A 26,220-nucleotide genomic window follows, 5' to 3' on the forward strand; every position below is an offset into this window, starting at 1 on the left:
GTGGCGCGCGGCCAAGATGGCCGCCGCCCTGCGCACGCGCCTTTCTGGTCTCCGCCAACCGCGCAAGGGGCGGGGCCTCGGGGGCGGGGCCTCGGGGAAGGGAGGGGCCTCGGGGAAAGGGCGGGCTGCGCGGCCCCCAGTTCTACCAACCGCTGGAGGACTCTGAGTGGGAACCGCTTTACTTTCCTCCCCAGCCCGGTTCTCTTAGACATCTTAGTTGAATAACAGTTGCTTTCAAATCCCGGGATCGAATCCCATATCGGGCACCCTGCATGGAGCCTGCTTCTTCTTCTACCTGTGTGTCTGCCTCCCTCTCTCTCTGTGTCTCTCATGAATAAATAAATAAAATCTTAAAAACAACGAATCTTGGTGCAGGCATGAATGCATCATACTCTTCATTGCACAACTGTTGCTGAATGTTTCCCGCGGAGACAATGAATACTGCATAGCTGCATAGCTGCAATTGAGCTTTTCCTATAGCAACATAAATTCACTATTCATGATTCTTTTTTAAAAAAGATTTTATTTATTCACGAGAAACACACACAGAGAGAGGCAGAGATGTAGGCAGAGGGAGAAGCAGACTCCCCGCAGGGAGTCCTACGCCGGACTCGGGACTCAATCCCAGGACCTGTGGTTCTGGACTCGGGACTCAATCCCAGGACCTGTGGTTCACGACCTGAGCCAAAGGCAGGTTTTCTACCACTGAGCCACCCAGGGGCTCCCTCATGATTCTTTTTTTTTTTTTCCCCCAACATAGTTCACTCTCCTGCCTGTGATTCCCCTTACCTGGGAAGGGAGCTGCCAACTGCACTTGAGGTAAGAGGCACCTCATTCTGATACTACACTGGAGGTAAAGAGGTGACCCTAATTTTAAATAAGATGGCTTGTCTAGATGTGTGGCTGAGTCTACTGTCTTCTTTACTGGGTTAGAAAAGCAACTGTTATGCCTAATGGACCTCTGATTTCTATTATGATTTTGAGTTAAAAGGTCAAGAGTTTGGGACTCCCGAGTGGCTCAGTGGTTGAGCGCCTGCCTTCAGCTCAGGTCATGATCCCCGGGGTCCAGGGACTGAGTCCCGCATCAGGCTCCCTCCCTGCAGGGAGCCTGCTTCTCCCTCTGCCTGTCTTTCGTGCTCTCTCTCTGTCTTTCATGAATAAATAAAATCTTAAAAAAAAAAAAAGCCCAAGAGTTTGACCATCCCTTTCAGGTAAGAAGAAAAACAACAACAACAACAACAATACACACACATATTATAATTTGGGAGACCCAGAGTGGAAAAGTTCTCAATATTAGCCATGGCAAAGCTTAAGGGATGTCATTAGTCATGTCATAGACGGAGGCAGGTATGACATTACACTGGGAATGGACAGCCTATAATAAGTCTTAGGAATCCTCTAAATTGTCTTTTAGTGCAAAGGGAGAGAATTTTGAATTGCTGTAATTTGCCTTGGCTTGAGGGATTGGCCTCCCAGGGATATGTCATGGACTAGATAGTGAACCTGCTTATCTAATAGAATTGTAATTTATTCTCTTGTGGGAAGAGAAACTTCACTAAAATGCAGTCAGGAGGCCAGAGGGGACGCTCTCACGGGGTACCACTCCTTAGTCACTGTAAGAATGATCAATTATAAATTTCCCTACGGAAGAATCCTCAACAGGAAATTACAGACCCCAACAGAAGATGCACATTGCATCTCCTACAAGAAATAGACTACTCGGGATCCCTGGGTGGTGCAGCGGTTTGGCGCCTGCCCTTGGCCCAGGGCGCGATCCTGGAGACCCTGGATCGAATCCCACGTCGGGTTCCCGGTGCATGGAGCCTGCTTCTCCCTCTGCCTGTGTCTCTGCCTCTCTCTCTCTCTGTAACTATCATAAATAAATAAAAAATTAAAAAAAAAAGAAATAGACTACTCTAGCAACTCAGTCAATGAGAAACTATCATCACCCTCACTTCTTTTTCTCCAAAGGACTCTTGTTCAAACAACCCCTCCCAAGTTTCTCCTTCTCTATAAAATAATGTTCCTCTCCTTTGTTTGTTGGACTAGTGTATGGTCTTTGCTGTAGGTTGCTTGCCCCAAATTGCAGTTCTCTGCTATTCCCAAATAAACCTTTGTACACTTTCCCTAGATCCTTCTGTTGCTCTTCCTGGGACATCAGAAAGTGTGTAGCTTACACACTGGTCAGAGAAAAATGCACCCAATGAGATAAGATAGTGAAGGACACAAATGATTTTAAAAACTGCAATAAAATTAAAACTTACCACTTTAGTCATTTTTAAGTGTATAACTCAGTGGCATTCAGTATATTTACAAAGTTCTCCAACTACCCCACTATCAATTACCAAAACTTTTTCATCATCCCAAACAGAAACTCTAGGGAAACAAATATTTTTATGAGATCTGGTCAATGTTTTCGTCTCCAGGATCTCTTGAAATGGGAAGATGTGAGTTTAATTGCAGTAAAACAGGGATGCTGAATTTGTTATGACACATTAAAACTCTAAGAAGGTCTCAGTCTATAAAATTTCTCTCTGTGCACCAAGGTAACCTCTAAAGTGGATGTTCACATTTAGACACTTCAAAGAACCTTCAGGGAGGAGCAGCCTCCCTTGATACTGAACTTGAATTAACAGAACAAAATTAACTTTCTGGATACTAATATGATTCCTTTTGGTCTCATCCTATTATTATTGTTCTATTTTGTATATTTCCCACAGATGATGACAGTGTTCAAATACTTTTGCATGAGTGGTAATGAACAATTGTGTTACCTTGGACTTCCTGTTGGCCAGCTGAAGCAGGGTGTGTTCAGCTGCCAACACCTCTTGCTGCACCCAGTTTAATGATTTAATTGGCTTGGCTCTGCATGGGGAGCCTGGCTGAAGTATGTACCCCTCATTACTCTACTGGGAGTCATGGTCCTGGTCATTCTTGTCTGAAGTTCCCTAAAAGAACAGAATCATGGGTCCGTGAAGAGCTCAGCTGGTTAAGTGTATGACTCTTGGTTTCAGCTCAGGGCACAATCTCAAGGTTGTGGGATCGAGCTCCATATTGGGCTCTGCACTCTGCATAGAGTCAGCTTCAAATTCTCTCCCCCTCCCTCACTCTCCCTCTGCTCTCTCTCTCTCTCTAATAAATAAATACAATCTTAAAAAATACTATCTATTTTGGCATAAGCCCCTATAGGTACAATTAATTACAGTATCTGTGTTAGCTTCCTATTGCTTCTGTAACAAGTTACCAGAAACTTAGTAGCTTAAGCAAATTTATTATCTCATAGTTGTGAAGGTCAGGCATCTGATGGGTCTCACGGTGAGATTCAGGGTGTCCACAGGGCATGACAAGGTGTCCACATTACTCTGGGACTGTAGGGGAAAATTCATTTCCTTGCCTTTCCAGTTTCTGGAGGCTGTCTCCATTCTTTGGCTCATAACCATAAATTACTCTTATCACCACTTCCATTCTCAAATCTCTTCTGGCTCTGACCCTACTGCCTCCCTCTTTCACTTATAAAGATCCCTGGCCCATTAGGCCCACCTCCATAATCCCTCCCATCTCAAGAACCTTAATTTAGCCACATCTGCATAGTCCCCTTTGGCACACTAAGTAATACATTCATGGGTTCTGTGGATTAGAACATGGACATCTTTGGTAGGGGCATTATTCTGCCCAGCCCAAAACATCTAAAAAGAATTTTTAGCTAGATACATGAAAAATTTGGGGCCAGAGTTGTATAGAAATGACTCAGCTGTGGTGCCATTGAGACTTTGTATCTATCCACATAGGCCATGCAGGCAAAAGCTTGACCTGTGGGGAAATCTGAGTTTTGGCAGTTTGCCCTGTGATTCTCCCAGAACATGATAGGATGGGAGGCCTGTAAGGAGCTGTTATGATATCATCTCCCACTCACCTCTCTTGGGAAATGGTCAGAAGACAGTTTCTCATTGACTCCTAGGTTCTGATGAGGTAAAGGGCTTTTTGCTCTGCCCCATTCAGAACAGAAGTGCAGAGTATAGCCAAAGAGGCACAGCCACAGAGCATAGGTTAAAGTTGATGGTCATTTGTGGGAGGCAGTAGGGGAGTCTGCCCAAACCTCTCCCAGGGTATTGCCAAAATGGTGTTATCTATTTCGTCTGAAAGGATTCATTCTATTCATTCTATTTTCTGGGTATTGGGAGCAGGCCCAAGTTTGTTCCAGGCCTTTAAGAGAGCACAACATGGGGGCATCTGGGTGGCTTCAGAGGTTAAGCATCTGCCTTTAGTTCAGGTCATGATCCCAGGGTCTTGGGATCCAGAGCCCTGCATCAGGCTCCAGGCTCAGCTTGGAGTCTGCTTCTCCCTCCCCCCCAGCCCCGGCCCATGCTCTCTTTCTCTCAAATAAATAAATAAAATCTTTTTTTTTTTTAAGAGAGAGTACATCACGTGGGCAGTGGGTGAGGATGCCTTTCTCATCTGTGAGACTTTTATTGAATAGAACATATTAGCCAAATTCACAATTTCAGCTCAAACATCATCCAATAAGGCGGTGATATGTGGTATGGGTGCTGTAGTGAAGGGAATAATCACGTTTAACTATGGTCTATGGTCAGCCTTATTTATGCTTTAATCACAGGCTGCACCAGGAACTAAAGATGAAATGGCAGGAATCAGTGTCCCTTTTTTCACTAAGTCAGTGCCTTTCCTCAGCCAGTAGATACTGTGGCATATTGACCACCTCCACTAGTAACGGAAGGTTAACTTGTTCTCAGCAACTGGCGCCCACCAATGGCACAAGATTTCAGCTTATTTCAGAAGGTTGGCTCAGCAGGTCCCATTCCAATAATGGGAAAAGGGACTGTCTGGAAAGAACACCCAGGACAGTATCATCTTATAGCAAAAGTGGGCCCATTTTATTGGTTAAGCTGGTAATTTACCTTTTCATTAATCCTCCTCCCAAGGTATTCACTTCCTGGGGTCGGAGAGAGAGACTGCTTTCTTGGGTTAGGCCCTTAATAGTAGAGACAATGTATATTTCCTCCCCCAAGAAAGAGTCAGCTCTTCCTTTTTTTGCCTTCCCCTTTTGCCTTTTTGTCTTTTACCACTTTTTGGAAGGTCACTGGCCAAGGGGAGCATAAGACATCTCTGTTCTTACAGTGATGACACAGCCCGTTTTTTCCAGAATCCTGCACTCTGTCGTGGCTCATCACCTGCAGGAGTTTGGGCTCTTTCCTCCTCTTGGAGGGGGGGTGGGCATCCTGGTGAGAAGCTGTGGTAAGGAGGACCCCACACCTATCTCGTGGTTTAGAACATTCCTTCAGTAAAGTAGCCACCTTCTTTGGACTCCTGGGGAGGGCAGGGATGTAAACTCCTTTGACTTCAGTTACTATAAGTATTGTTTTAGCTGGCTGGGCCCAAGAGTTGGGGGTCTTGATGCTCCTCTGAGGAGGAGCTGGAATGCCATTGCTTTTTTTTGTTGTTGTTAAGAATTTATTTATTTATTCATGACAGACACACGGAGAGAGGCAGAGACACAGGCAGAGGGAGAAGCAGGCTCCATGCAGGGAGCCCGACGTGGGACTCGATCCTCAGTCTCCAGGATCACGACCTGAGCCAAGGGCAGGTGCTCAACCCCAGAGCCACCCAGGTGCCCTCCCCGACAATTTTCAACCAAGCCCCGCCCCTCGGAGTGGTCCCACCCTAAACCACGCCCCCAGGCGGTGTCCCGCCCCAGCTCCGCCCCGCAGGCCTAGACAACCAAACCCCGCCAACCACCTGAGGCCCCTCTGAGCCCCGTCCAACCCCAAGTCCTGCGCGGTCCAACCCCAAGTCGGCCCCAGGGCCCAACCGCGACTCACGGCAGCACGAAACTAGCGTTTCTCTTCCTCCGGCGGCTGGAAGCCCCCACCTGCCGTCTCGCCACACCCCCTGATCCCCAGGCCCCGCCCTTTACGTTGTGCGCGGCTCAGAAACCGGAAGTAGAGGTGTGTCCCTGCGCGTGCGCGAGCTGACGGCCGTAGCGCCTCGGTCCCCCGCTCGCCGCTGGGCCAGGTTTTCTGCCTCAGTCGGCGTCCTTCCCAGCTCAGGCCCTCCAGCCCCGGGTCTGGCGTGCGGGAGCGGGAAAGGTCGTCAGTCGGAGGACGGCCGCTCGGGCCGTGCCTCCCGCCCCCGCCGGAACCCAGCGCGGGGGGCCTCCCGCGGCCGCGGCTCGGCCCAAACTCCCCGAATCAGGAGCTCTGGGCTGCGTGCAGCCGCCGGGGTGAGTCGGCTGCCGGCTGGAGTTAGACACCCGCCCTCCTATGTACGAGGCCTTCCAAGCATCCCTGGCTGCCTTTTCAGAAAGTAAAAGCATCCCCGCCATTCGGGGGCGGGGCAGGCGCCTCCACCTCGTCCGTCCGCTGGTCGGTGGATTTCGGTGTGTTGGGTGAGCACCGGGTGACGTTGGCCTCAGCTCGGTTCCCGGCTCCCCTCCCGGTGCAGGAGATACTTCATCATTGAATTTTACCCTGCCTGTGGGCAGCAGTTTGATACATTATATTCAGGTACAGAAACGCGAACTGATTACTTAGTATCTCTGTAACCCCCTTCTTCCTCCAATGCGGCTGTAAATTTTAACCATTTATCTGTAGGTTATTTTGAATTTCACCCCGAGAGTGAGATCATGGGCCGTTTTCAGCGTTTTCTCTTATATTCCCGTACCTTGCGTTCTTGATTTCTTGAGTGTGTTTGCTAGGACCTCCACTTCAGTGGACAGACAGTACTAAATGAGAGCATATAATTTGCATCCTTGCCTTGTTCCCGATCCCAGAGGGGAATTATTCTATCATTTCAGGATTTACTTATTTTTTTTTTATTTTTTATTATTTTTATTTATTTACTCATGAGAGACAGAGAGAGAGGGGCAGACATAGGCAGAGAGAGAGAGAGAAGCAGGCTCCCTAAGGGGAGCCCGGTGCAGGATTGGATCCCAGGACTTCGGGATCATCACCTGACCCAAAGGTAGACTCTCAGCCACTGCGCCACCCAGGCGCCCCTATCATTTCAGAATTTAAATAGGATGTTTGTGGGGGCACCTGGATAGTTCAGTTGGTTTAGGGTCTGATTTTTTTTTTTTTTTTTTTTTAGAGAGGGAGAGAGAATCTTAAGCAGACTCCCCACTCATCATCAGGGGGAGTCTTGCTTCTATTACAACTGGATTTCACAACCCTGAGATCAAGACCTGAACCAAAATCAAGAGTCTGGCTCTTAATGGACTGAGCCGACCAGGTGACCCCAGCCTCAGACTCTTGGTCTCAGTGCAAGTCTTGATCTCAGAGTCGTGATTTCAAGCTCCCCTAGGCTCCATACTGGCCTCTTTAAAAAATATATAAATATAAATATAAACATATATTTGCTGTAGGGTCATAGATATTAATTATTTTTTTCCAAATTAGAGCTATTCTCTAATTCTAGTGTGTTAAATGGTCATCAATGGATATTGATATAGATTGGTCACTTTTTTTTTTTAAAGATTTTATTTATTTATTCATGAGAGACAAAGAGAGAGAGAGGCAGAGACACAGGCAGAGGGAGAAGCAGGCTCCATGCAGGAAGCCTGATGTGGGACTCGATCCCAGGATCCTGGGATCTCGTCCTGAGCGGGAGGCAGATGCCCAACTGCTGAGCCACCCAGGCATCCCTCATTATTCAATTCTTGACTATACTAATACTTTTATAGTGTTTTGCATTTATATGTTTGAGATCTTTCCTATTTTGTCTTGAGTTGTACTTTTTTGGCTTGGAAACACTAGGAAAACAGTATTTTTCCACTCTTACAATGGAATTATGAATCCTTTATTTATTTGGTGTACTTGCCTGTGAAAAAATTTGTAATTTATATTTATTTTGTGGGCCTGTTTTAAACTACTGTTTTTTTTTTTGTTGTTGTTGTTGTTGTATTTTCTTTCAGGATTGGATGTAATCAGGTTTTGTATTTATTTTAGATCATTGCCAGAAAGTTGTACTTCTCTGTAGGAATTCATTCATTATCCGTACATTTTCATGTATATTATCTTAGCTTTTTTGTTGTATTCTCCCTTCAAAATCTGTGATTATGACTCATTCATAACTCTTTGTCTATGCTCTATTGTTAAAATTGTTCAAGCTTTGTTGATTTTATTAGTTTTCAAGGGGCACATTATTCCTTTTTATGATTCCTTTTTTAGTTTTTAAAAACATCATTAATTTTGTCCTATTTTCATTTTTCTAAACCTTTATGCTGTCCTTTTTCCAACCTTTAAGTTAACGGTTACCCCACTCATCCTGATTTTATTTTCTCTGGGAGTTGATGATATTCATAGAACTATGTAAATATATGTCCCACATCAGCTATGGATTCCCAGTGTTATCTGAAACACTTTGTTTCATTTTCTGCTTCTTCTCAGCTACTAAAGTAGTCCTAACTGGTTAAAGGTAAATGTGTGTGTGTGCGCTGCATTATTATGTATCCTATACCACTACCTGATACAGTTTGTTCGTTTACTGCCCTCCCTCAGAAGATCATGACATCCCTGTCCTTCAGGATTTTTCTATTTTGTTCAGTGCGATATCCTCTGTGGCTGTATGTAGTGGGATTGGGGTAAATATTACCTAAGTAAATTGAAATGAAGGAACAAGAGGTAGGGGCCTTAAGGGAAGCGCTCTTGATCAGAACATGGGTCTTAGTCAAGAGGTGCTCAAAGATAAAACATTTAAATAGAATACTTCGTTTGTCTACTCTCCATAGTGCACAGCAGGATTCTAGGCTAGACTCTGGTACTGCTTGTAATGCCTCACTAACAACTAAATTATAAGGTGTATGTTCAGAAATACACTCATTGGGAATTTAGGGTTTGAAGACAAACAGGCCTGCATTCACACACTTGTATGTGTAGTACACCCGGTGTTACGTACACCTCGGCCACTTTCTGACTTGGTAGCATTGAGTATATGGTTAATCGATTCTAAGAATTCTCAACTATAAAAACTGTAATAATACCTGATTTGCAGAACTTCTATGAGAGGAAAGCTCTCTGTGGGGTCATTCTCCCATCATGGTTGCTCAAATGGCACATGTTATTAATACAGTAAAGAATGTTGCAATTTTTATAGATATTAAAATATGCTGCTTGATCCACTGCATGAAAAAAGCTGTTAGTTTTCGTTACTTTAAATTTATGTAATAGAGCTGCTATCGGATATGACATGTTGCTGACTTCACTTTGGGTGTTCTTGTTCTGTGCTGCTGTATTGCATAGGCAAACTTTAACATGGGAGTCACAGTGTGGCAATCTTCTCTGCCTCCTACATGTAGTATTCAGTCAGTTGATACTCTTTCTCAGAAACTGAGTTTCAGAGGCCCTGCAGGGGTGGATTCAGTGGTCAGGGGCTGAGGAGTAATTCCTGTTAGCCTGCCAGTGGTGCAGAAGTAAGAAATACTGGGAGTGGAGCCCCCGGAAATTGGATATGTAAGTCCTTTTTTGGATTTGACACAGAGTGTATTTTTATGGTTGAAAGCATTGTCTGATATTTTTTGTTTCTCATTATTATGGGAAGTTGACAGCTAAACTGTTTTAGATTTTGGTTAATTTACAAAATGGGACTTTTAACGTTTTCTCCCTCCTCTTTTTAATGGTCAGCAAGGACCACAGCAATGTTTTTTTTCTAGCTCTGCAGGAGATAAGACTACCTTCTTACTCAGTGTGTGTTTGGTTGGGTGTCTTAAGGGTATGCTCTATACGTGTGTGTGTGTGTTTTGAGGGGAGTGGTCCCTCATAACAGATGTGCTGCAGCATCCGGGCTCATGAGTTGTGGAAATTGTGGGGAGACCTGGATTCTTGTGTTTTCTTTCTCCTGCTTTAGCTCTAACTAACTTCTCAGTGCTCTTTCTTCATGAAGGGAACATGGAAGAAGAAAGAAATGCTGCTGAATTACAGAAAAATATGACACAGGTAGGTAGGAGCTAATAATTCTCCAAAATAATTTTCCATTCCACCTCCTAATTGTTTAGAGCAGTGGTCAGCAATCTGTTTCTCTGTTGGATCACATAGTATTTTAGGCATTGAGGCTATAGAGTTTCTATTACAGTTAAACTGTCAATTTAGTATGAAACCAGCCACAGACAGTTCATAAACAAATGTTTTATTGTGTTCCAATACAACTTTACACAAGCAAGTTGGAGGCTGGATTTAGCCCATGTGCTGTAGTTTGCTGACCCCCTGGCTAAAGTAAAAGACAATATGGCCAGCTGTGGGCCTGAATGGAAAGTTATATTTCTGCAGGCTTCTGGGCCTCAGGTTTGTGGGGAAAAAAAAGAAACCAACAAAGAAAGTTCCCCATCCCTCAGTGTGATTTTATGCATTTAAACCTCATTTGGCTTTGACTCGGTCTTTCATGTTATGCTGATTGCTATGGTAGGAAAGAAGGAAGCAGGTGAAATTATTTGTGGAACAAGGAATTGCTAGTGTCTGTGGAAATTATTTCATCTCTAGAGCATTTCTGTCATTTCTGCTATAGGCTCTGGACTGTTCTGGATCATTATAAGATTGTAATTGGTCACCATCAAACTGTGCAAGAGATCAATTTAGTGTTTTAGAAGTGTAGTTAGATCCATGAAACAGGATGAGATTAGGAAGGATATAATGGATACAAGAGAAAGATCTGATGTCTGAATTCTTAGGTAGATTTTGGGAGATCATAAAATCTTCAGAATTTCCTATGATTTTCAGTTCCCCGGTATTAGCAACCTCATCCATCTTCCTGCACACGTGGGGAGAGTTGGTACCTTTCTGAAAAGAATGTATGTGGGATGTTTTAGGACTCTGTGGTCTTTGAGGATGTGGCTGTGGACTTCACCCAGGAGGAGTGGGCTTTGCTGGATCTTGCTCAGAGAAGCCTCTACAGAGATGTGATGCTGGAAAACTTTCAGAACCTGGCCTCACTAGGTAAGAATGGCAACATTTCTTTATTTAGTTGTTTAGAAAACAAGTTACTAATTGACCTTGTTCTAGGATTTAGACTGAGGAATTAGAATAAATTGGTAAATAAGACAGACGTGGTCACCGACCCCAAGGAACTTAGAATCTAGTGGCTTCACCATGAAAATAAACATCTGTGTGGTGAACTGCCTTTTTCTTTTTCTTGTGGTTAAAAGCCTTGAAGTTTATTAAGTGTTGAAAGTGTTGGCATAGACTTCAGGAGTCACTTTGAGCCTTAGGGAAGTTTGTGGTTTGGGTCATTGTGAGAATTTTACTGATGTTAATGCTCTTTACTCAGAAACATACCTGTAAACAAGGGGAGATTATTAGCGCAGGGAGGGAGAACAGATGACATGGGGAGCTGTGGTATATCTCCGAAAAGAGGTGTTAAAAAGTTATACTACAGGGTTTGTACTTTGGTTGAGTGACTTAGGGGTGGGTCTGTGGAAGCAGGCTGTATTGGTTTCCTAGGCTTTTCATAACAAAATACTACAAACTGGCTGAAAACAGCAGAAACTTATTCTTTCACATTTCTGGAGACTGGAAGTCTCAAGGTGTCAGTAGGACCATGCTCCTCCTGAAGGCTCTACGGCAGCAATCTTTCCTTGTTTCTTCCTAGCTTCTGGTAGTTGGCCACCAATCCCTGGTGTTTTTTGGTTTGTGATGATATTGGGGTTTTTTTTTTTTTTTGTTTGTTTGTTTTTTGTTTTCTTTAAATTTTATTTTGAAGTGATCTCTATACCCAGCATAAGGCTCGAACCCAGAACCCCAAGATCAAGAGTTGCACACTCTACCGAGTCATCTGGGCACCCCATGCAACTAGGTCATTCTGATCTTTGCCTTTATCTTCACCTGGTCTTCTTCCCTCTGTTTTATGCCCCTCCTTATAAGGACACTAGTCAGTGGATTTAAGACCCATTCAAATCCATATCTTTAATGAAATTAAAGATAATTTCAACTTTACTTGATTAATCTACAAAGACCCTATTTCCAATAAAGTGACATTGAGGTTTCAGGTGTACATGACATTTTGTTTTAATACACTTACTTTTTTTTTAGAGCAGTTGTAGATTCATAGCAGAATGAGTGAGTGGCAGATATAAAGATTTCTCATGTGTGCCCTACCTCTGTACAGGTAGTATCAACATCTTCTACCAGAATGATACATTTGTTACAGTTGATGAACCTGAATTGACACATCATCATCACTTGAGTCCATAATTTATACATTAGGATTCACTCTTGGTGAATTCATTCAACATAGAATACATCCTATGGTTTGGACAAATATGTAATGATATATATTCATCATTATAGTATCATACAGAGTGATTTCATTGCCCTAAAAATCCTCTTTGCCTTGTCAGTTCTTCTCTCCTTTCCTGCTAAGCTGTGGCAACCATTGATCTTTTTACTGCTCCATGGTTTTGGCTTTTCTAGAATGTTGTAGTTGGAGTCATGTGGTAAGGTGTATGGATTTTTTCAATGCCTTCTTTCACATAGTAATATGCATTTATGGTTCTTTCATGGCTTTTTGTGGCTTGATAATTCATATCTTTTTAATTCTGAATAATATTTCATTGTCTAGCTGTACCATAGTTTGATTCACCCATTTACCCACTAAAGGACATCTTAAGGGATCCCTGGGTGGCACAGCGGTTTAGCGTCTGCCTTTGGCCGAGGGCGCGATCCTGGAGACCCGGGATCGAATCCCACGTCGGGCTCCCGGTGCATGGAGCCTGCTTCTCCCTCTGCCTGTGTCTCTGCCTCTCTCTCTCTCTCTCTCTGTGTGACTATCATAAATAAATAAAAATTAAAAAAAAAATAAAGGACATCTTAATTGTTTCTAAGTTTGGGCAGTTGTGAATAAAGTTGCAGTAAACATGCATGTGTAGGTTTTTGTGTGGACATGTTTTCAGCTCCTTTAGGTAAATTCCAAGCAGTGTGATTGCCTGATCATATGTTAAGATTAGTTTTGTAAGAAGCTGCCAAACTCTTCCAAAGTGCTGTACCATTTTGCATTCCCACTAGCAGTGAAAGAATTCCTGTTCTACATCCTTGCCAGCATTTTTGGTGTCAGTGTTTTGGATTTTGCTGTTCTCATAGGTGTGCAGTGGTTTCTCATTGTTTTAATTTGTATTTTCCTCAGGACATATTGGACTATCTTTTCATATGGTGTTTTCTTCAAAGAGTGTCATAGTTTTGCACTTTACATTTAGGTTTTTCATCCCCGTGATCCATTTTGAGTTGCTTTTTGTGTCTGTGTCTATATTTTCTTGAATGTTGATGGCTCGTTGTTTAGTCTCTTTTGAAAAGACTATCTTCTCCATGTATTGCCTTTGCTCCTCTGTCAAAGATCAGCTGACTGTTTATGTAGGTCTATTTCTGAGCGATTTTGTCTCATTGATGTGTTTAGACATACGTTTTCAAGGGACATTGTTCAACCCAGTCCACAGATGATCACTTTAGATTGGATGCTGACAAAAAGAAGTAGAAATTTTGTTACTGAGTATTTTGTGGGTGGCGTAATGACTTTTTTTTTTTTTTTGTCAACCTTAGATTAAATTATGTGGTGGCCTTGTTTTATTTTATCATGATCTCAGAGTAACCTTGTTTAAGACTGGTATTCTGAGAGATTATTTATGTGCAAGAGGAGAACAAAATGTCCTGACTTAGCTTCTAATATTGGAAATTTAGATAATGAATGTCACATCAATTCTAGAAATCAGAGGCTGTGTTGTTGTCTTTGTCATTGTCTACTCCCCCATACTGACCCTGCTTTAAAAAAGTTTTTGACAAATATTTTGTTGAAATTCAGTTTACTCTTGCCCATAATTAGAGTATTAGAAGAGCAAAATTTTGACCCTGTCTTCATGGAAATGCTTATGGTTCCTCATCATTTTCCCTCTGATAAGCCTTTCTGCATTTTTTTTTTTTTGCCTTTCTGCATTAACAGGATATCCACTGCACACACCATATCTGATCTCCCAATGGAAACAAGAGGAGGACCTGGAGACAGTAGAACAAGGACTTATCCAGGGGAAGCACCAGGAAGGCAAGAATCCTGGGGAGAAACTGTCCTGGTTGGGGGATATGACATTTGGAAACATCAAATAAGAGCAAAACAAAATTTTGTTTTGTTTGAGGAGTCTGATCTTCCAGATACCTTGCATTACTATTTTGACATTTTATCAGTATTCTTACTTTCCTAGTTCTTGGGAAAGATTGTCCGAATTCCTCTTGTTAGTATCATGTGTACTTTAGGAAGGAACTGGTTCTTTTTTGTTTTGTTTTCCTTTTTAAGTTTTATGTATTTAAGTAATCTCTGCATTCCATATGGGGCTCGAACTCATGACCCCAAGATCAAGTCACATGGTCTTCCAACTGAGCCAGGCAGGTGCCCCTTGTTCTCCTAATAATTCCTTATATGTGTTACTATCAGTCTCAGTCTTCATAGAATCATTTCTTAGTTGCTGACTATCTTGACCCTTGTGTATATTGCCAAAGTCCTGAAACGGCAACACTGCCAGAAGTCCTTTGCTTATAGGTACCTTTACTTTTTTGTTTCAGGTTTTAAGATTCAACTTAAAACTAATGAATCAGCACAAGATACTTGTGAACAAAAAATATCCAGTGAACAGAAAATAGTAAGATTCAAAAGGAATGATTCTTGGTCATCCATTTTACACCAAAACTCGGAATACCATGATACTTATTATCAGAACAAAAGCCATGAGAGACATTTGAGGTGAGTGCCATTCATAAAAGAAAATGTAATGCCTCAGGAAAGAATCTTAAAATGTGACAAAACTTAAAAAACATGTACATAGAATTTAGTCATAAATTGTGATTTCATAAAGAGTTTTTCAAGATTTCAAAAATGACATTGAGATCTTTACTGTTTGACACACAGTTCAGCTGTAAGCAGTTATCAGAAAAATTGTATGTCAAAACAAACTTCAGTGGTAATACTGGCTTTTGTAGACCCCTTGTTGAGAACTTTGAACTTGTAACTTGACAGGGCAGAAAGTGTACATAGTCACTGAAAGTGGTAAAAATTTATTTATTGCTAATAATGTGTTTTTTATTTTTAAAAGAAGTCCAGTGGAGCACATCTTTGAATGTAACGAAGAAAATCAGTGTGAACAAGCCTTTGGCCAAATTTCACGTCTTAACATAGACAAGGGAACTACTGAAGTAAAGTCCTATGAATGCCATGAGTGTCAAAAGGCCTTCACGGATCTTTTATCCCTTAAGAATCACATCAGGTCTCACACTGGCAGCAAACCCTATCAGTGTAAAGAATGTGGGAAAGCCTTCCATTTTCTTGCTTGTTTTAAGAAGCATGTGAAAAATCCCACTGAAGGGAAACCCTATGAATGTAAAGAATGTACAAAAGCCTTTGGTTGTTCTTCCTTCTTTAGGGCACATATGAAGATTCACACTGGAAAGACGAGCTATGAATGTAAGGAATGTGGGAAGACCTTTAGCTGTTCTTCATCCCTGACAGAACATAAAAGGATTCACAGTGGCGATAAGCCTTATGAGTGTCGGGAATGTGGGAAGGCATTTAGTTGTTCCTCTTCACTCTCCAAACACAAAAGGATTCACAGTGGAGATAAGCCATATGAATGTAAGGAATGTGGGAAGGCCTTTAGTTCTTCCTCTCACCTTATAATACATATAAGAATTCATACTGGAGAGAAGCCTTACGAATGTAAAGAGTGTGGGAAAGCATTCAGTGAGTCCTCAAAACTCACTGTACATGTCAGAACACACACAGGACAGAAACCCTATAAATGTAAGGAATGTGGGAAAGCCTACAATTGTCCCTCCTCCTTAAGTATCCATATGAGAAAACACACTGGAGAGAAACCCTATGAGTGTCTGGAATGTGGAAAAGCCTTCTATCTTCCCACTTCCCTTAACACGCATGTGAAAAATCAAAGTAGAGAGAAACCCTATGAATGTAAAGAATGTGGAAAAGCCTTTAGTTGTCCCTCATCCTTCAGAGCACATGTGAGAGATCACACTGGAAAGATACAATATGAATGTAAGGAATGTGGGAAAGCTTTTAGCCGTTCCTCATCCCTCACTGAACACTTAAGAACTCACAGTGGAGAGAAGCCTTATGAATGTAAAGAATGTGGGAAGGCCTTCATTAGTTCCTCCCACCTTACAGTACATATAAGAACTCACACTGGAGAGAAACCTTATGAATGTAAGAAATGTGGAAAAGCCTTTATTTATCCCTCAGCTCTTAGGATCCACATGAGAACACATACTGGAGAGAAACCCTATGAATGTAAGGAATGTGGAAAAGCCTTTCGCCATTCTTCATACCTTACTGTCCATGCAAGAATGCACACTGGAGAGAAACCCTTCGAATGTCTGGAATGTGGGAAAGCCTTCAGTTGTCCCTCATCCTTTCGAAGACATGTAAGAAGCCACACTGGAGAGAAACCCTATGAATGTAAGGAATGTGGGAAAGCTTTTGTGTGTCCTGCCTACTTTCGAAGACATGTGAAAACTCACACTAGAGAAAGTGTATAAATATAAAAAATGTGGGGATGTCTGCAAGGTGTTTTCAAATCATAGATGGAACATTGTGGAAATGCCCCGTGAATGTAAGAAAGCAAGAAATTGTTGCTTATCTGTTTGAAGTCTTGAGAACTCACAGCTGAGAGAGACCTGTTTATGTATACCTGGTGGTAATGCCTTCGTGAACATTGCTTCCTGTGTGGAAGAAAATTCATATAAGAAGCACAGATCAGCACGTCACCTGTAAAGTGGACTGCTGGCTCATTGATTTTTCAGTTTCTGTTTCCTGATATGAATTCATAGTTATGGTGATAAATTTCCCTCTAATACCTTTTCCGCTCTAACCGCTTTTTATTTATTTATTTATTTATTTATGTATTTATTTTCTAACCACGTTTTATTATAGGTACTTTCATTTTGCCTGAGATGTAAATGTTTTTACATTATAAAACCTTTTGGGCCCATAGGGGATTCAAGGTGTTTTTCATAAGCAGGCAGGAGTGGTCTTCTTTTTTTTGGTTTGTTCAGTTAGTTTCTAATTAATGCTCATCGTTCTCCAGGTATGTAGTCATTATGGTATTAATACTTTGGTATTTGTAATTTCTTTTGTGATTTTTTCCTTGTGATTGGTAGTTTCATTTTGATCTAGTATGGAACATACTGGAAATTGCCTACCCATTTTTTTCCTTTTTATTTACTAAGAGAACCTAAAGTTTTTGAGGCTATCACTTTTTACTATTAAAAGCTTTTCCTGTCTAATAAGTAATTTTAACAGAAATTAATAAGTGAAAAGTCTCCAAAAAAAGAGTCACATCTGATGCGTTGTTTTAGTATTTTGTTGTTGGTCCTTGCTCATGGCTGGGAACTGGACCCCATGTTTTGAGTTTAAAAAGGGGGAAAAAAAAAGGGATCTTGCAATAAGAAAGCTGGAAGTAAAGGTAGTTGAGCTGGTATGCATGTGTTAATTTGGACATATTTTGGACTGTGTTTCTCAGAATCATTTCCTTATATCCAGTTCCAGGTTAGAATTGTCTAGAAGAGCTTTTGCATGAGAATTGGAAGGCAGATGGAAGCGCTATTACTTTTTGTTTAGTGGGGCCATAATATGGAGACAGAGGCATAGGGGTGCATGGTGGGCTTCAGTTTCCTGCTCATTTTTCCTGATGTTAGGACCCACTAACCAATGCTAGCTTGAAACAGAATAGTAAATGCTTTTACATGAGTAAAAGCTTTTGTGTGTCCTGCCTACTAACCTCAGAGCCAGCAGCTCCCTAGACCTCTCCATCAATTCCTCTATCATGGTCCTACACAGTTTCTTAGGTTTTCTGGCAAGTTCTTGGGGAATTCCTGGGTGGCTCAATGGTTTGGCGCCTGCCTTCAGCTCAGGGCGTGATCCTGGAGCCCTGGGATCAAGTCCCACATCAGGTTCCCTACATGGAGCCTGCTTCTCTCTCTGCCTATGTCTCTGCCTCTCTCTCTCTCTCTCTCTCTCTCTCTCTCTGTGTGTGTGTGTGTGTCTCTCATGAATAAATAAATAATCTTAAAAAAAAAAAAGATTTTCTGGCAGGGTCCAGCATTGTCATTTTGCTGATATTATAGTCCCTGGCACATCAACTGACTGTATAGAGGTGGCCCAAGTTTGGAGCAGGATTGTTATCTGCATAGTACAATCCCATCACACCACTTTGCTCAAGGAGAGACATCTATGCAAGTCCATCGGGATCTCCAGCAAGAAGGGTTGTGGACAGTAAAGAAAATTAGGTATAAGGGAGGTAAACATCAGACAGGGTGTCCTATTTTAGTGGAGGAAAATTTATATTTGATACCTTCAAACAGATTTTTCTGCTTTTTTTATTTGGGAAAGATGAAAATTACTTGGTTTGTGCTTCTTCAGATAGATCTAGCTGCACTTTTCCCTTCTGTTATGTTTCCCCATCATTTCTGAAAGTAGACCTATGCCACTTTCCCTTCATCTGTTGTTTTAGTGAAGTATATATACACTAATGTGCACGAAGTGTGCTGATCTTAGACATATAGCTTGATGAAATTTCACTTACATACGTACACACTCTGATAAAAAACATTTCTAGGATTCCAGGAAGTTTATATTTTCTCAATAATGCTCCACTGAGGAAACCACAATCTTGACTTTATTCAGTTCATTAGGTTTGCTTCTTGATCCTCTTGATCTTTAAGTGCTCAAGTACAATATGTACAATTATATGCTTGGCTTCTTTTCTCAGCATGATGTCTAGCTTGCCTTTTAATTGCTCTTTTCTGTTGACTTACACTTATTTCTCTTGGTATATGTTTTGTATTTAGGAATGAGATAACTGACTCATTGGGTAGACTTTAGCTTTAGTTTTGAGTATTCCAGTTTTTCAAAAAGATGGACTAAAAGCTCATCCTAAAAGCAATGCATGAAAATTGCAATTGTTCCACATAGCTGACCAGCCCTTTCTAATCTTAGCCCTCCAGTAGAGGACATGGTACTATCCTGCTTTGGTTTTACTTTTCAGTTTCCTGATATGTAATGATGGTAAATATTTTTTTATGTGCTTATTGTCTATTTGGATATCTTTTATGAGGGCACCCATTTTTGGTTCCTTTTTTATTTGAAGAGTTTCCTTCTAGTCTTGTCCTTTATTGTATGTATGTGTATCTCTATGTCTAGTTATGTACACATACATATATAAAACCGTGTGTTATATACTATATATATATATATATATATATATATATATATATATATAGCTTGTGTATATTATATATACATACATTGCAGATACCTTTAACCTTTCTCTGGCTTGTCTTTTTACTCTTCTCATTTTTTGTAAGCTATAAAGGGAATTTATTGGTTTGATTATTGAGAAGTCCTTGGGCATAACTAGCTTCAGAGATGGCTGGGATCCTGAGGCTAAAAAGCTACTATCTGGGTGAATTCTGTGTCTGTGTCTTGGCTGTGCATCGCCTTGTATTAACAATTATTCCTGGCAGGCTGTTTCTCTCTACTGTGGGTCCCAGAAGATCCAGGCTGCTTTTTTTTTAGGTTGAAGTCTCAGAGAGAAAAGAGGGGTCTTTTGGAGCAACTCCAATATGATCATTATAATAGAATCTGATTGTCTCACTTGACAATAGTTAGCCAATCACTGTGGCCAGAGGAATGTAATGCTCTGAATTGTTTAGGACTGGCTCCTGTGCTCATCCAGAAACCAAAGTAGAGTTTGCACCAACTGAACCAGAGTCCTGACCATTGTGATGTGTACAGAGAGGGAAGGTGGCAGCTATGGGCAAGTGGATATAATGGGAATAGAGGAAATATTGTCAGCTAGCATGTTGTGCTTACTAGGGTCTTAGCAATAGGAGGACACTGAAGTCTGCTAACACAGCAGGGGCTAAGTAGTTCTAGAAATCCCTTCAGAAAGGTTAAGTGCCGTCTGTTAACTTAACATATCTTTTTTTAGATTGCTAGAGATGGCTTCTCAACTTTTTTGCTGTTTTGCAGTACATTTGGAAATCTGGTAGACTTAGAACTTTTTTATTCTTTAAAATTGTCTTGCCTTCTCTACTCCTCATTTGTTTCTATATTATTTTTAGAATTTCCTTACTGATTTTCATAAGTATGCTGAGAATATGCTTGGAATGGCATTGACTTGATGTGGTAAACTGAATGAAATTGGCATCTTTATAATATTGAATTAAACATAATCATCCATTTACCTACGTTGTTTTTAATTTGTCTTAACAGTGTTTTGTAGTTTAATTGTAGAGGTCTTGAATATCTTTAATTTATTTCTAGGTATGTGGTATGTTTTGCTTTGTAAATATTTTTATTTATTTCCTTTTTTATTTTCAGCTAGCACAAATTGCAATTTTCTTTTTGTACATTGATCTTTTTCTCCAGTGACATTTATAAATTAAATTATTATTACTTGAATTATTATTCAAATAGTTTGTGGATTATTTTGGATTTTCTATGTACAATCCTGTCAATAACAAAAGAAAGTCTTACTTGATTTCTGAACTTTATCTTATATATATATTTTTTGCCTCATTGCTTTACAGTGATGAATAGAAATGATTATGAACATCTTTGCCTTGTTCCTGATTTTAGGGGAAGATATTCCCTATTTCATAAGTCTAATAATAGCTGTAATTTTTTCATGGATTACTTTTAATAATGAAGAGAATTGTTTTATTTCCAATTTGCCAAGTTTTTTTTTAATTGTGAGTAAATATTTTATCCAGTGCCTTCTCTGCATGTATCATGGTCTTAAAAAAAAAAAAGAAGAAAAAAACCTTTCAGTTTATTAATGTAAATTGCTACATTCCTTGTTTTTCAGATAGTAAAACAACGTGTATTCCTGGAATAAACCACATTTGGACATGGTATATATTGGCTTATTGGCCTTTTCATTTTGCTAGATTCAATATACTACTTAAAAATTATTCCTGTGTCTGTTAAATAGAGGTTTGTCGTATAATTTCTTTTAATATACTTGTCTGTGTTTTGTGTCAGGTTTATATTAGCTCATAAAAGGAGTTGGAAACTATTCTGAAAGATTTTATATAAAATTTGAACCAGTTAGTCCATATATGTTTAGAACAATTCACCCATGAATCTGTCTTTTGTGTTTTCTTCACAGAAAGCTTTTGTAAGATAGTTTAACTGGTGCATTACACCAAATATAAACAGACAAAGGTTATTCAGGTTTTTTATTTGTTTTTGTGTTATTTTTGCTGAATTGTATTTGTCTATTCCAGAACTTTTCAAATGTGTTGGCATAAATTTTGTTCATAATATCCTATGATTCCTTTTCAATGTTTGAAAACTAATATATCCCCTTTTCGTTTCTGATATTGGTGATATATATGTTCTCTTCCTTTTTCTTCATCCTGTTAGGGATTTAGATATATTAATTTTTTCAAAGAACCAACTTTATTCTTTCTGATTCTTTAATTTCTGGTTTTATTCCCTTCTATTATATTTGGGTTTCACTTAATTCTAGCTATTTGAGATAGATACTTCTATCAAGGATCCCTGGGTGGCGCAGCGGTTTGGCGCCTGCCTTTGGCCCAGGGCGCGATCCTGGAGACCCGGGATCGAATCCTGCGTCGGGCTCCCGGTGCATGGAGCCTGCTTCTTCCTCTGCCTGTGTCTCTGCCTCTATCTCTCTCTGTGTGTGACTATCATATATAAATAAAAAAAAAATTTTTAAAAAAGATACTTCTATCAGTGCCTCTTTTCTGATATGCCAGTCTGCTTATAAACCTACCCAATCAGAACTTTCTACCGTTAGCATTGTCAGTAGCAATGTGCTTGAGATAATTCAGAAGAATACTGTTTATCTCTATTATGTTAAGGTCATGGGGATTCCTTGATGGAGTGGAAAGAAAACTGGATTGGTAGTCAAGACACTAGATGGTATTCACTTTTCAGCTCTACCTCTATGACTTTGGAAAGTCACTTAAGCTTTCTGGTCCTGAGTTGTGTGTGTGTGTGTAAATTTTTTTAAAAAAGATTTTATGTATATATTCATGAGAGACACACAGCGAGAGAGAGAGAGAGAGAGAGAGAGAGAGAGAGGCAGAGACATAGGCAGAGGGAGAAGCAGGCTCCCCCTAAGGAGTCCGATGGAGGACTCCATCCAGGGCCCCAGGATCACGCTCTAAGCCAAAGGCAGCCGCTTAACCGGTGAGCCACCCAGGCGTCCCTGTAAATTCTTTTTTATGAAATAGTTGTAGATTCACCATAACCTGTGAAAAAATATGAGGAAATTCCATGTACCCATCACCCAGTTTTACCCAGTGGAAATCCAAGAGCTTATTCAGATTTTGCCAGTTTGAAATGCATATGTGTGTGTGTGTTTCTTTGCAGTTTGAGCACATGTACAGTGCTGGATTCAGTTTACTAATAGTTGCTTTTCTGTTACTTTCATCAATTATAAAATATATTTTAAGGCTAATACATCTTTAAAAATCTCTAAGGTGTTAAAAATAGACAAACAAGAAACACGATTTTTTTTTCACGATTTTGTATTTAGTCTAAGGCAGGTGTATTATCAACATTGACCATAAATCAAAGCCATTCAGTACCATCAGATGTATATTGGAGGTGCTATTAGAGTGATTGGAGTGGGGGCAGGGATCACATCGTTTCTGTGGGATCAGAAACACTTCACTGCCCCAAATTTTTAGACTGTAGAAGAGTTTAGAAGATGAAGATTTGATTCAGAGATGATTTGAAAAGAAGGGGACTGGCTTGATTTTATGAAAAGAGAAGAGGTAATATATATATATATATATATATATATATATATATATATATATATATATATATTTAACATAATGAGCTTTTATTCTGTCATTCACTGTTTTAACTTACATGTGTTAACTTATTTGATCACAAGAATTTTATGAAGCAGATACTTATCAACATAATACACATGGTGAAATAGAGTCACAAATGAACTCAAGTAATTTCCCTAAGTTACATATTATGTGGTGGAATTAAGTCCAGAACCCAGGCTTTTTAATACTACACACTACTGCCTCCAGGGACCAAAGATTATTCTGAAGAGTCAGGACAGGCAGGATTGGGTATGGTTGAATGGGGAACTACTAGGGTTGGATAGGGGCTGTGAACAGTATACTAGTGTAACCATCACTTATCTTTTAGGCAAGCACCAAGTATCTTCTCAACCATGCATATCATATGAGCTCCCTATGTTATGGAAGGAATTACAGGGAAGGAGAAAACTCCATCAATAAAGTATGAAAGACCGAGATTGCTTTGTCTTTGAAAACATAGGGCACGTTGTGAGCATTATATAGATATAGCTTGACTTGATCAAAAGATTTATTGAGTGATTATGTCAGGCACTATTTGAAACACTTTACAACTGCAGTGTGTTTACTTTTCACAATGACGAGTAATTTCATATGAAATAATTCTCAAGAAAAATGAGAAGCTCTCAATAAAGAAGAGTGATAGATAATGGAAGTATACAACCTAATTGTTTTCTAATATGGCAATAGAAATCAATTAGCAACAGATGAAACCAATGGTGTCATCCAAATTAACAAAGTTATCAAGGAGTAAAGTCATAAGGAATTAGAAGGACTTTTTAAAGATATTATTTATTATTCATGAGAGACAGAAAATAAAGAGGCAGAGACATAGGCAGAGGGAAAAGCAGGCTCCATGCAGGGAACCTGATGTGGGACTCGATCCCGGAACTCCAGGATCAGGCCCTGGGCCAGAGGGAGATGCTCAACTACTGAGCCAACCAGGCGTCCCTAGATGGACTTATGTTAAGAAAAGTTTGAAGCTGTCCTTGCAGACAAGACATATAAATGTACAAATATGGAGATATTTTCCAGTTCTAGCATGGGAAATGTTAATTAGAATGCCAATATTCCTGATATTATTTCATCATCAATGCTATTTCAATAAATCAAAATTGCAAGAGGGTTTTTTTATTTTTTAATTTTTTATTGGTGTTCAATTTGCCAACATATAGAATAACACCCAGTGCTCATCTCATCAAGTGCCCGCCTCAGTGCCCGTCACCCAGTCACCCCCCCACCTCCCTTTCTACCACCCCTTGTTCGTTTCCCAGAGTTAGGAGTCTCACAATAGAGTTTTTAAAGTGGAAATAATCTTTACAGAAAGAGCCTTCCTTGTGGGTATGTGCCTAGAGGGGTCTAAATGAACTTCCCTCTGGGAAGAGGTGGGCTCAACGACTCAAGTCGTTGAGCTGGACCAAGGACACTTTTTCCTCTGATGGTTCTCCAAGACTGAAATTTTCACAGTCTTGGAGACTTCCACATCCGGCTCTCAAGGCCACAGTACCATAATCAGCCTGTGTCTCCAGCCTTTCAGATTGCCAGTCTCTGTCTAGTAGGCTTCATACCAATGTCTCCTCCCAGAGTAGTACTCTCCATCAGGAGGCCTGAGTCTGGGGATCCCTGGGTGGCGCAGCGGTTTAGCGCCTGCCTTTGGCCGAGGGCGCGATCCTGGAGACCCTGGATCGAATCCCACGTCGGGCTCCCGGTGCACATGGAGCCTGCTTTTCCCTCTGCCTGTGTCTCTGCCTCTCTCTCTGTGTGTGTGACTATCATAAATAAATAATTAATTAATTAAAAAAAACAAAAACGGAGGCCTGAGTCTGTCTGCCAGTCCTGAGGACAGAGCCTCAGCCACTATGACTCACCAGGCAGGTGACGGGCAGCACACTTCCTCCTTGGTCAGCATCAGCAAAGTCACGGTGCAGCCAGGGAGAGCCATGGGATCCAGTGGATGGAGGAGGGACTAGGGAAGAGTTGTTTCATTATTGTCAGGACAAGCAGGGCATTTGGGTTGGGCAGATGATAGGGCACCAACATGCAAAGTTTTCGCTCCAAGCACTACAAAGTTTATGTTCTTGGTTCTAGAGAGAGTCCAAGAACTTTCAGATTCTCCCCACACTGGTTCTAGTTCCACAATAGCAGGAAACTAGTCTCTCTGACCTGCCCCTGAATGCTCTGTGGAGTGATGAGGATGAAGACAATTAAGCATGATATCATTAACCTTCATTGGCTTCCTACATGGCAGACTGAGCTAAGTGTTCTGTGTAGCTTGTTTCATTTCATCTGCATAACCACCTCCCAAGGAAGAGGAATGCACTTTATCGTCATTTTACAGATGAACGAGGGAGCACAGCATTTAAATATAACCTGTATTAAGCTATAGGGTAAAGTGAGTATGAATTCAGATTTGAATCCTCACATCCAGACTCCAGACACAGGACACCTAGCCATTATTCTCTCCTACCAACCCAGTTTGTCATTTTACCTGCCAGGTCACCTCAGGAGGAGTCCCTCTGTTCACTGTACTTTTCCCTTTGGAGCTTTCCAGTAGACCACAGCGGGGAGTAATGGGCACCCCTTGCATGGGCTAAACTATAGTAATAGACTGTCGGATGGACAGCTGATATCAAAGTAGGGATCATAGAAGCATCAGCTAATTATAGTTTAGGGCAGATCTCTCTCTTGTCTTTGGTCCTTAAACTGTCCTCTTGTTCATTCTGGTTGCAAGGATTAAACAGTATAGTGGAAACTATATATGTGATGGATATGTATAGAAAGGGCAAAATAGATTTCAGATATTATTAATAATCTGGTTTCATACTATTTGATTAAAATACCCCATGCTCTGAAGGTACGGATTTCCCTGAATCTCTAATGGGACATTTTGTCCTTACACACATAGATACTGAGTGGAGGGGAATACTGAATCTCACTCATTTCTGATTTCTCAGAGCCTATGCAATCTTTGGTACAGAGTAGGCAACAAAAAAATCTCTGTTAAACATTAAATAGCCCCTTAGAGGGCACCTAGGTGGCTCAGTGTTTGAACATCTGCCTTCCACTTAAGTCATGATCCTGGGGTCCTGAGGTCGACATGTATATATATATATACAGTTTATATATATATATATCAGTAAAAACCTAAGCAACTAATAGTAAAGTGTGCACTGATTTGTACAATGCAAACAATTATACTTCATACATATACAATACATATATATATATTTTTTAAAGATTTATTTATTTATGATAGACATAGAGAGAGAGAGAGGCAGAGACACAGCAGGAGGGAGAAACAGGCTCCATGCTGGGAGCCCAACGTGGGACTCGATCCCGGGACTCCAGGATCTCGCCC

At 40.7% G+C, this 26,220-nt stretch overlaps 1 protein-coding gene across 4 annotated transcripts; it reads left to right on the forward strand.

The window, feature by feature from the left end:
- Window positions 1-5,996: 5,996 nt before the first annotated feature.
- Window positions 5,997-19,228, forward strand: LOC129522277 (zinc finger protein 699). 4 transcript variants are annotated; one of them, XM_055344410.1, is made up of 6 exons: window positions 5,997-6,521; window positions 9,895-9,947; window positions 10,814-10,940; window positions 13,930-14,028; window positions 14,544-14,721; window positions 15,071-19,228. In XM_055344410.1, the coding sequence occupies exons 2-6, from the start codon at window positions 9,900-9,902 to the stop codon at window positions 16,524-16,526; spliced, it is 1,908 nt and encodes a 635-aa protein (XP_055200385.1). In that variant the 5' UTR covers window positions 5,997-6,521; window positions 9,895-9,899; the 3' UTR covers window positions 16,527-19,228. The 4 variants fall into 4 exon arrangements, with proteins under 4 accessions (XP_055200385.1, XP_055200384.1, XP_055200386.1 ...); XM_055344409.1 differs by lacking the exon at window positions 5,997-6,521 and having other exon boundaries at window positions 7,399-9,947; XM_055344411.1 differs by lacking the exon at window positions 5,997-6,521 and having other exon boundaries at window positions 7,399-9,947; window positions 15,074-19,228.
- The last annotated feature ends 6,992 nt before the right edge of the window (window positions 19,229-26,220 follow it).

Source organism: Nyctereutes procyonoides, unplaced genomic scaffold, assembly GCF_905146905.1.
Source record: "Nyctereutes procyonoides isolate TBG_1078 unplaced genomic scaffold, NYPRO_anot_genome, whole genome shotgun sequence".
Lineage (NCBI taxonomy): Eukaryota > Metazoa > Chordata > Mammalia > Carnivora > Canidae > Nyctereutes > Nyctereutes procyonoides.